The sequence below is a fragment of the Balaenoptera acutorostrata genome, chromosome 7 (assembly GCF_949987535.1).
Source record: "Balaenoptera acutorostrata chromosome 7, mBalAcu1.1, whole genome shotgun sequence".
NCBI classification, from domain to species: Eukaryota; Metazoa; Chordata; class Mammalia; order Artiodactyla; family Balaenopteridae; genus Balaenoptera; species Balaenoptera acutorostrata.
In genome coordinates this window covers 18,557,480-18,569,447 of record NC_080070.1, presented here as the reverse complement: position 1 = coordinate 18,569,447, position 11,968 = coordinate 18,557,480, and the positions used below count along the sequence as shown (strand labels likewise).

Here is an 11,968-nt window from a genome sequence, read left to right as displayed (position 1 = left end):
CTACTTGTATGGCGCCCTGACTGCTGGGGCTGCCAGGTCTCCCCGAGACAACCAATATCTCAGCACAACCCAGCCTATCTGCTCCTTCGTGGCCCATGAGGCTTCTCAGTTGGGAAGGTCTGGTCTGCACAACACAACAGCACAAAGAAGCATCTTCTACTGAAAGCCACCGGAAGAGGAATTCTTGAGGATAAGATGGGCTGACCTTCAGAGATGGCAACGACCGACAATAAAATGAATTTTTTTCTAATTTCTTCTTCTAACCCATCCTCCCTATTGCTGAAGATGTAAAATCAATGGAAACACCTGATGACTGTCACCACAAAATGTTTCAAATTCACATGCAATAAAATGGAAAAACAAAAACAAGAACAACCCAAGGGTCATCATCAAGTTTTCTGTTTTATTTAAGATTTTAGTTTTAATTCTGAAGAAAGAGGTACATTTCCTTTTTTTAGTTTTAGCATTAGGTTATAACCAGGTTTCTGTTTTCTTTTCTCCTGTCTTTTCAATACTGCACAAATGTCCAGAAACTACAGGGTTAAGTAAAAGCTGCAGGCAAGGTCGTCAGAGATTTGCTCCTGATGGTGATCAGATGGCCCCAGAGCAGTGCTATCTCAGAGTGCCCTTAGTCAGGTGAATTTAAGGTAAAAGGAAAAAAAGATTCTGACAGAGGAGAAAGATCGAAGAAATCACTTATATTTCAGCTCTTATATTATGCATAGGTATTACATCTGTGAATACTTTTTTTCTTTAAAACATTTGAATTTACTTTAACTCTAAAGCCAAAAAAATTTTTTTTCTCCTTTAAAAAATCACTTCTCTCCTCCTTATAAACTCTTTTGCAATAGGCCAGTTACTACCGCAGATCAATTTGTCTCTCCATCAACTTCCGATAAATTCTTTTGCTTAACAACACAATCAAGTCCTCTCCATCAACTTGCCAAAAGAATTAAAAACTAAATTAAAAGCATTTTCCCTGCAACAGTGATAAGCTGAAAACAAGATGGATGCCAGGACCACTGCTTTCCCCCATGCATTTAGCCATCTCATTTCAATCAACCTGGTTTTCAAACTTCTGCAGTTGATAATGCATTTACTTCACCTTCCCTACAGATTAATCATCATTTTCTGCTAAGCAGATTATGTCATTATTATGCGCAACAGACAAACAGTAATTTTCTAAGTATTGAGACTGCCCTTTGATTTCTTTTCTTTCCTCCTTAAAAAGGCATTTTTAGAAAACATTCAACAGTGTCACTCAAATGCTGGATCAACAGAAACTTTTACAATAAAAAAAAGATGGTAATGACCCTGCGATCGCATTGCATCTGGGGGTAGGGAGAAACAAAACTGACAGGAACTGGATTCTTCAGAACATAAGAGATGAGAAGGGAGCTGTGGGTCGGCTGAGAGGGCGAAAACAGGGTGGGACAAATCCTGCATTTTCTAATGAATTCTCCTCTTTCCCTAATGGCGGTCCAGTGTTGAACTCTGTAACAAATCTGTGGGGGTTTTGCTGGGGGGTCTGAAGGCTGTCTGAAAGCCTGGGGGTGGCGAGTGAAAGCTGGAAGGATTTGAAGGAGGAGGGTAGGGATTCCAACTGGCTCTGTGCAAAGGGATCTGTGTGCTGAAGGGGGCGCTGTGGTGGGCTTGCGATGGAGCAGCAGTGGGGCCGTCCATCTCTGTGAGGGCCTGAAGGGATTTGAGCCAGTGTGGAGGATTGTCATCTTGAAGAGAGTCTAAACTGTTTCCTGAAGATGCTGGAATACCTAAGGAGAGAAAAGAAAACAAGAAGGAAAATGGTGAGTTTGTGCAGAAAGCATAAGAATTTCATCAAACAAAAAATTTTAAGGCACTTAGTTTCTCCAAAAAGAAACAACGAATTACAATTTGAAACTCCTTCCAAATAAGACCTTCTCAATCTTATGCTCCTTTTATTCCCCACCCACAATGACCACGATTTATTGTCACACAAACCCATGCCTCCTCTTCAACTATACAGACATCATCCCCCACTGTCACAGAGGCAGAGTTGCCACAATGAGTCCCCAGGATTGTATGATGTTATTTCCCAATTGTGCTTCTCCTTCTCTGACAGGGATACATAAACAAGATAGCCTTATAATAGAGAGCTTTATTTTTTAAAGTGGAGTATGTTCCTTTGAGAGGATAAGTCAGATCCTTCTGTACTTTGAGACCTACAAAATACACACATTCTGTCAGATGTTAGCGCCTACTTACACCAAAAGAAGCAACCTAGGTACCAAATGCCTTGTTACACAACTAGGCCAACAGAGTTAACTGAGGCTACATGACCCCGGAGAACAAAACAAGCTACTACACACCTGTGGCTTTGGGAAGATTACGTTGAAGAGACCTCTTGTTTTTAGTTAATCTGTGCTAAAAACCAAACTGATGGCAGTCAGTGGAGCTGAAGGAGTGAGAAAGTTACCTGTGATGATGGCTGGGTCTGTCCAGCTGCCAGGGCTGTCCCAACTCGGGCTGTCGGTGGTGGCAGTGTTGGACGTTGGTGCACTGTGGCTGGCGTTGGAGGGGGAAGAAGAATTGGGCAGTCCACCAAAGTTGATGTTAATGTTGGGTAGAAGTGCCCTTAGCCCGTCCTGCCATTCCTTCATATTTAAACTCTCTACAGAACTGCTGTTGTCTGGGAGATTTACCAACAAAAAAATGAAAGATAAAAAAAAAAAATAAAAAGCTGACGTTAGAAACATATGTTGTTCTTTAGTTGTTAAGCGGGAGAAGAATTATTCTTTCTTTATTGAGCATTTAAAATGGGTTGTCCTAGCAAGATAAACTTGGTTAGGATTTTGCTCATGAGCTCAGAGCCCCTGAAATAAGTGAGGAAAAAGTTGCTCAAGGATCAGGAGAGGGAGCTTCTTGTCCTTCTTACAGACTCTTTACCATTTTCATTTGTAAGTCAATAATCCAGTCTAAAGACTCAATGCTCCAGAGCACAATTTAGTTCCAGCTACATTATAAAGTTTCAGTTAGTGGGGCATTTAGCCAGCTGAGCTGATTTACGCTATAAAAAGAAGCAAGCCTGTAAAGTTCAATATAGGAGTGTATTCTGAGCCCATTAAATGAAAGAAAAGTCATTTTATGAAGAATAAACATAAGCCAATAGAAAAAGAAAAATAATTAAGTTCTTCCTGATTATAAAACTGATCATGTATTTCAGAGGAGAAAGGCAGTCATGTATAGGCTTTTGAATTTGAAGAGTATTTTTCCATTAGTCACAAAGGCCAAGGAGACAGGGGCGAAGCTACCTTTTGGATGGAATCATTTCCAGCAGTCTGCCCACTCTATTCTTACAGTTCTACCCATCATTTAAAACACAAGTCCTGGAGTCCTACACTTAGTTCTCTGGTTCTATTTACAAATAGCATCAAATATGATAAAACACTATCAAGATAAAAAGGCTTTCATAAATTGGGACTAAACTCACTTGATCTACTACCATCCAGAATCCACATGGTATATAACTAATTGGCTGGGGGGAGGGGAGGGGAAGCGTAAAGTGTAACTACTACTTAGAATAATTGTTTTATTGAAAATAGGACAGTAGGTCAAACTACCAACCGTGGTTTTTGAGAAGAGCATAGAAAATTATCTGGTTCTACAGAATTGATGAGAAATCACCACTGATGATGATGATGATGATGATGATGATGGCAACGATGGTAACCATATTCTATCAGGTACAGTCTATGCTATTTGGTGAATTCAGAGTTTTCTTTTTATAATGTTTCCTTTGCACCAATCACTAACCTATGCCAAATTATAACATTTCAGCAAGTGAAGCTTTTAACCCTATTGATGTTATTTATAAAAAGACAAAAAACTACAATCAAATGCAACAAAAGTCATCTCTGAATTTACTTAGATGAAGAAAAGACAATCTACACTCTACAGACTAGTCAACAGAAAGGAAAATAAATTCTTCAAAGAAAATTCCAATTCACAATCAGTGTAATTTCCTAAAGCTTACCCTTCTATTTGCATCCTATCTGACATTTGCATTGTGTTGTACAATTCACAAAGCACTCTCATGATCCATTATTATTTCATTTGATCCTCATGTTGTGAGGTAGGCAGAGCAGGGGGAATAGTGTGCATTTAACAGATAAAGAAATAGACTCTAGAATAATTTGCACAAGTCACATGACTTGTACCGTCAAGACCTGAAACCCAGACCCTGAGTTGTTTTTTTAGTAACACCAAGCTCTCACTCTTGTATAGACTATTTACTTTATATTTGTATAGACAATTAATTGGCTTTTTAATAGGTTAAATGTTTAAGGCAAATCCCAGGGGCTTGTGAGACCCATGATGAAAAGGAAGCAAAAAAGAAACACGGAAACATTATAGTATGTCCATCAGCCATGACTAGTAGGAGAAATATTTCGCTAAAGGAACAAACTGGAATTTGCAGCCAGGGGAGAAAAATTCTAATCAACAACACAATCATCAATTCCCCCCACCCCCTAATCCACTCCAGCTGCATGAGGCATTAACAAGATGACACTAATAAAGTCCTAGAATACCCTCAACTACAGGAAGGTTCGGTGGCTACAGCCTAACCTTTAAAGTAGTCACACTGTCAGACTGAATAACTTGTTTTCAATTAACCAAAAACTGATCTCTAAACAAGGAAAACTTCACAGGAGGGAAATAAAATCTCCCTGATATAAAAAGGTGATGTACAACTACATGGGAAAATTTTAAGGAAGATTAATGCTCTTGAACTTTAGGTAGACAAAGTCAATTAAGAAGCCTATGCAGATGATTTGAGGTTCCCTCTTTCACTGCACAGGGAAAAAGAAAAAAACCCATAACTTAGTAAAACCCATTTTCTCCTTACTTTTGCTTTACAGTTAGTGAGAACTGGAACTAAGGAACTTTGCATTAACAGAATAACATTTGCATTTATATAAAGTTTATCTGAAAATCAGTATTACAATAAAATCGAAAGACATTTGTTCACAGGCAGGGGATATATGGGAACTCTGTACTCTCCACTCAGTTTTGCTGTGAACTTAACACTGCTCTAAAAAAATAACATCTATTTAAAAAAAAGATATTTGTTTCTCTGATTTTAGGCTAATGAAATCAAGCAAGAGTATGTTAGCCAAAGACATTCACAGACGGCGCATGATACAGGAACAGTGAGAAGCTTAGATCCTCCCAGGTGAGCTATGATTATCAGATACCTTGGGGAATAAATTAGCTAGTTTATAATTCTCACAATCTTGCCAAAAACAAAGTCATGTGCCTAGACATCTTGGGAGCCTGATAGCATGGAGGACTGGTTTACAGTGAAGTTGCGAGTGTCACTAGGAAGTGGACTGACTCATTAGCTCTGGGAATGGGACCACTATTCTAAGTAGTTTACAAGAAGAAAAGAAGTTTTCTTCACTGTTTTCTCTACTACTGCTATGCCAAGTGTTGGCACAAAGAAGGGGCAAGAAAAAGGAAATCAGATAAATGCTAACTCCATGAAAAATTCAATAGCCACACTTGAAATCACCTCCTCTACCTCCCTGCCCACCCTCCCACCCCACCTCTGACCCAAATTTGTTTTGGCTGAGAGGGCTTCTGGTAATTCCATTCCTTGCAATACATACAGCAGGGCTGATGAACCTCAGCACTACTGACATTCTGGACTACGTAATTCACTCCCCGTCGTGAGGGGGCCGTTCTGCACACTGCAGGATGTTTAGCAGCACCACTGGATGCCGGCAGTGTGCGCACAACTACCCCCCACCCACAACTCTGACAATGACAAATGTCTCCAGACATTGCCAAATGGCTACTGGGGGGGCGGGGGCAAAATCATCCCTGGCTGATAACCACTGACACAAAGGAAGCTGATTCCTTTGTTTCTAGGGCTCTAAATAATTCCACTCGAATACACGTTTCCTTTTAAATAGTACCAGGACAGGACACTTGGATGCAACCTGATGCAACTTCATTTCCCTTTATTTATATAGGACTTCACACTGGCATACGATTCACTATGTACAAGTCCGTAGGTCTAATGGAGAAAACATTGGGCTGAAAATTGCAGATGGACTGTATAAGGCAACCGTAATTAATATAACCTTGAGCATGTAAGTAAGTCTCTTAGTATGCTTCATAAGAATAACATCTGCTTTCTTCTCTCGTAAGGATAAAATAAGAGAAGGGAAAGCAATTTGAAGACCATTTATTACTTGATAGGTGCCTAACAACAATTTTTTTCTAATACTCAATACTGAATAGATAGTAGTTTCCAAAAAGCCAAGGTAAGAAGATTTCTCACTTGCCAGGAACTGGCTCGTGCACCACAGTCTCCTCCTAGCAATGGAGGGATAATAGCCGGTATTCTCACAGAGGTACTGTGCAGTCAATCTAACTAACAAGCCTTCTCACCACCAACACAGTACAAAGACAAAGAAGATATAGAAAGCCCTTTAAACTTTCCATAAGCAAACTACAATGAAAATCAAGTCACTGAACATACTTTATACTAAATGATACTAATTTTATTTTTAAAGTATTTAATTAGTGGTAGTGTAATACATTAGGGAAGGACTGTATATTTTTAAAGGATTGCTAATATGTTTAAATGTTTTATGATGTTAAAAAATTAATTTTAATTTATAATTTCCAAATATGTACAAAACCACTGTTTCGGTTCTAAATAATTTGAGGGCAGGAGAGCGGGTGAAGTTGTTTGTAGTAGTTTTATTTTTCAGAGTGGAACTCAAAGACAGAATTTAAAGTACTTTCAAAATGCCATATACCACACTCTCATATTCCACTGTGTAAGAAGTACCAGTATACTTCAGTTTACCTAGCACAGAGCACATTTTATTAAAGAAGAAATTATGGTTAAAATTCTGCCAGTTTGCTGGTAGTCTAACACCCAGTCCGTAACAAGTCAATCATCGCTCACTAAGCAGCTGACAAGTCTAGATTTTAGCAACAATGGCAACAACAAAAAATGTATGTGTTAAAGCTGCCGAGATAAAAGTCAAAGCAACTATTTATTGAACGCCTACAGTGTCTAAGGAGGACAAAGCCCTTAAGCCATGACTCCTGTTCTCAAGGAGCTTAAAGTCTAGATGGTGAGACAATGCAAATATGGGAAAAGCTCAATAACCACAACCTGAAAAACCAACAGAAGAAATGTCATGGGGTTGTACATGATTAACAAAGGCTATAAAAGTTTAGTAAAAAGAGAGGCCAGTTAGACACACGTGTGGAAATGTGCTGGTGGGTGAACAAGAGTTGCAGTCTTTCATTCATGGAGTTAAGTTCATGGAGTTAAAATTCATAGATGCCCTGAGCCTGAAAAACCCACGACAGGTTAAAACTATCTTTGGTATTTTTACATAACACTAAACTAGTCTAACTACTTACTAGGAAATACACATACACATTTTATAAGCAATGATTATATTACAAAATAAAATTAAGCTGTGTCTGATATCAGGCCTTTCACAGAAAATCATAAGGCAGGAATAGATGAATGGCTTAGGCAAGAGCACACATTATAGCGGCCAAGTGGATTTCCTTCCCTTCTATTCCTCAGATTAACTGCAATATATTGTTATAAAATGTAAAACTTTGCTACAGAGAACAAGACTGTGGAAAATCTGCTCCTTATGATAAATTGTCACTGGTGACAAGCCAATGAGTTTTTCTGGCTTGCATAAAATCTTCACCTAAAAGAACACTTTTCAAATTGGTTTCACGGACTGCAAAACCACCTCAGGAGCCACTGGGGAGGAAGGGGACAGGGTAGTAGGACAACACATCCCTCCCACCTCCTGATTTCATCTATTTCCATTTTAGGGTAGCACATAAGATTCCATTTGAAAAACAAGATCTGCTAAGAGGGAAGACAGAAGATCTATGTATAATGACAACATAGTGAAATAAAGCACACTTAAGGGGGAACCCTAAAACAAAAGGCTATTCCAAGTTTTTGTTTCCTCTAATACAGTTTATACCACCAGGTCGGGATTCTGTCTCCGCTTGGAATTTTGCCTCTACCTTCTTTTTGGTACCCCTCCACAAGGTCTTTTTATTATAAACACATAGGCCTTATTAATTAAACTAGCTAGATGTAACTACAGTCACAAATCCACCAATTTGTCCACTTTCATGTTTGGGCAGGGACAACTGGCTCACATATTCGGCCCTGATCCTTAGGCTACTCCATTCCCGACCGCAGTCCCTAGGACCAGAGACCGCTTATTTCAAGTTAAATTTCTGGTAGCAGTCTACGCCAACTGGGAAGTAGTCACTGAGCGTTCCAGTCACAAAATATTCCTAAAAGAGTTTCTTCTGTTCATCAGTTTTTAATCCTTATCTCATAGCTACTTCCCAAAGCCTCAGCCTTCAATCTGATCTTTTTTTCTCACAAGCTTTTATCTTCCTTTTCTTCACCACTGTCCTTTACAGTTCAAAGCCAGAGGTTACTTCCAATAGGTAGGTTGCTTAGTGAAACAAATCTTTCTTGGTACAAGGGGTTGTCCATCAGAAATCTAGTTCCCATTATGGTTAATTCTTACCAGTGAGACTCTCAAATATTCATGCATTTTTAGAAGGACACACAGTACAGCCTGTCTCAGCCACTCTACCCCTCACTACACTCCCCACTCTGCCCCCAGCCCTGTTAGATACTAATTCCTGTGAGTTTGGGGATGGAGTCCATCTCCACCAGTATATGATTTCAAGAAAGCCTAAACTTTCTCAAACTTCAACATATCTCTAAGCAACTCAAATATAAATGAATTATGCTTGTCCTATATGTAAAACCAAACTTTAAAGAGCACACAAAATTTCTCCTATCAGAACTTAAAGACTTCATGACATAGGCATGTTGTTCTTTAGGACAGTCACAAAAATCATTTCAATTTATTAACTAAAATGTGAATGAATTCTTTCAAACAGATTTATAAAATCAGTTTGTTTATGAAAAAATGTTATGCTACTTAAACAAAAAGAACTGACCCGCAAATTTCTAGGATTATGCTTTATTATAAAAAGCAAGAGAGACCACTACTGCAGAGCAGATTTGCTGGGGCACAAAATCTTAAGGGTTTAATAGATCTGAAAGTAGAGATTAAACTATGTGAAAAATTCTAAGAACTCAATGAAAAAGAGTTCTGAGAACAGAAGAACTTGAACAAAGTATTAACAAAAAACAGTCAAATTTTATTCCCACTAGCAGAACAAGTAGAAATGACATAAACAGGAAAAGAGAGGCCTTGAGGATTAGCTAAATATGATTTAGGCTTTCTGGACTCTGTCTTTACTTCCTGCCTTTCTCTTTGTCTAGAATGCTTTCCCAATCTCTGTGACTAATTTTTACTCAATCTTCCAAAAGTCCAAGTCTTCCACTCAGATCATTCTGGATGACAGCACTGTGGTCTGAACCGCACTCATGTGGCAGCACACTGTGCTGTGACATCCAGTATGTACACCCTTATGTGTACTCACATCTTCTCTCACAACTCTAAGGAAAGGCCTGTAATAGACTATTTTATAGATACTTGAGCATGCAGCTCAGTGTCTTAGAAACTTGATGTGCTTCAAGATATCTGCTGAGTCAAAGATCCAACTTGAGAGGAGCTGAAAAACCACCTTCCCCAAAAAAGCCTATTTATTTCACATCTGTATAATGCTACGAATCAAGCTGTTCTCTCAAAAAAGATGCAAATCTTTCTGACGGCAGGAATGAGCTAAATTTGGGGGCCCAAAAGGCCTCTCTGAAAAAAGAGGTCACTAAAATGATATGATTTCAATACTGCTTGAGATGCCAAAACACAAGCAAATATTTTTAAAATCCAATGCACCAAAATACATAAGGAATGCTTTTAAAAAAAGATATTCTAATATTATGTGTACAGGATAGTAAACAGGCCTATTAGCTATATTCTATCCATTTTTCTACTCTAGACACTATTCACTCACTCACTATGCACCTGATGTACTTGATTACCTTAGTACCAACAATCCAATGAACTAAGTAGTAGTTTCATTTTACAAATGAGGAGACTAAGTAGACTCTGGTAGTTTAAAGAATTTGCCAAAGTTCAAAAGTGCTGAAGTCAGTAATCATACCCATTCTGACTCCAAAGTGTTTGCTCTCACCACTGAGCACACTACCAACTAGTCCGTGTCCTGGCAGGACTCATGGGCCAAGAGAAGGGGAGGTCAGACGCATTTAAACAACTACACCATGTGACAGTAAGTGTTGTTCTGGTATGAACAAAGTCCTGTGGGGCACAAAGAAGAAAATGAACAATTCTGCCATTCTGCATACAGGATAAATGATGACTGGAGAAGCTCAAGGGAAGAGAAGCTGATATGGAAAAGGGAAACGGCATTCCGTACAGAGAGAGCAGGAGAAGCAGCTAATCACAAAATACAGTAGGAACACTGCACGATATATGTAGATGTGTTTTACACAATGTGTACTTTTCTCTTCTAGAATGTTCCTACGAGGATCTATGTTTGTTTTGGGGGAAGAATCAGACCATCTAATGAGAACCAGGAAAACATCTAGATGTTTGCTTTATGAAGGATCTAAGGAAGTAAAATCTATTTAAAAAAAAAAACAGGCAAAAATACCTATGGAAAGAAGTCTATATATAAAGCTGTACATCGAATGAAGAAAAAGTAAACTTAAAAGTTAATGCTGGGCTTCCCTGGTGGCGCAGTGATTGAGAATCTGCCTGCCAATGCAGGGGACACGGGTTCGAGCCCTGGTCTGGGAAGATCCCACATGCCGTGGAGCAACTAGGCCCGTGAGCCACAATTACTGAGCCTGCGCGTCTGGAGCTTGTGCTCCGCAACAAGAGAGGCCGCGATAGTGAGAGGCCCGCGCACCGCGATGAAGAGTGGCCCCCGCTTGCCGCAACTAGAGAAAGCCCTCGCACAGAAACGAAGACCCAACACAGCCAAAAATAAATAAATTTTAAAAAACCCAAAAAAAACCAGCTTAAAAATGATAATAATAAAATAAATAAATTTTAAAAAAAAGTTAATGCAGAAGATAAATACATCTTAGAAGCATTATAAACTGGATTAGATGGAACCAAGAAACAGAACTAAACGATGGGGAGGGACAAAAATCCATTATAAGAAATCTATAAAATCTGAAATTGGAAGCTTGGAGGAAAGCATTTAAGTGAGCACAAAACTGAGAACTATGAACAAAAGCCCCGTGAGGACATCCAAGGACGACTGAAGGAACTTATCATCCAGGAGAAGATATACACATCCACCAGAATATGATTTCACTGAATTATAAAACTGCAGAGACATGGAGGATGTCAACCACCCTGACATCTCTGAGATCTAAATCTACTAGAAGAAAATAAACCTGAGAAAATTCACCTCCTGACCACCCCTCTTTCCCAAGTTGGAAACAAGGAGGGAAAATTTTATTCTGGACTTCTGACCAACAAAGAACAGGTTGGCTATTGTGAATATAATAGAAGCCCTAAGAACTTCCCTGGTGGCACAGTGGTTGGGAATCCGCCTGCCAATGCAGGGGACACGGGTTCGAGCCCTGGTCCGGGAAGATCCCACATGCCGCAGAGCAACTAAGCCCATGTGCCACAACTGTTGAGCCTGCGGTCTGGAGCCCGCAAGCCACAGCTGCTGAGTCTGCGTGCCACAACTACTGAAGCCCAGGTGCCTAGAGCCCATGCTCCACAATGAGAGAAGCCACCACAATGAGAAGCTCACGCGCCGCAATGAAGAGTAGACCCCGCTCACCTCAACTAGAGAAAGCCCGCGCATAGCAGTGAAGACCCAATGCAGCCAAATAAATAAATAAATAAATAAATTTATTTTTTAAAAAATAGAAGCCCTAAGAGTATGTGACATAATTTTAGGACTTTAAGAAGTAAGGAATGAGACTAACTAGACTGAGTTCTTGGCT

At 39.4% G+C, this 11,968-nt stretch overlaps 1 protein-coding gene across 5 annotated transcripts in view; it reads right to left on the bottom strand.

Moving 5' to 3' along the window:
* Positions 1 to 383: 383 nt before the first annotated feature.
* The window catches only part of CNOT4 (CCR4-NOT transcription complex subunit 4), a 149,481-nt gene continuing 137,896 nt past the window's right edge, over positions 384 to 11,968 (bottom strand). For 3 of the 5 annotated variants that reach the window (XM_007177109.2, XM_007177107.2, XM_057549749.1), the window contains 2 exons: positions 2,456 to 2,668; positions 384 to 1,772 (listed from right to left, as the gene is read on the bottom strand). In XM_007177109.2, coding sequence (XP_007177171.2) covers positions 1,471 to 1,772; positions 2,456 to 2,668 — 515 coding nt within the window. In that variant the 3' untranslated portion in view covers positions 384 to 1,470. The remainder of the gene's footprint in view (positions 1,773 to 2,455; positions 2,669 to 11,968) is intronic. The other 2 variants (XM_057549750.1, XM_057549751.1) reach the window with 1 other exon arrangement.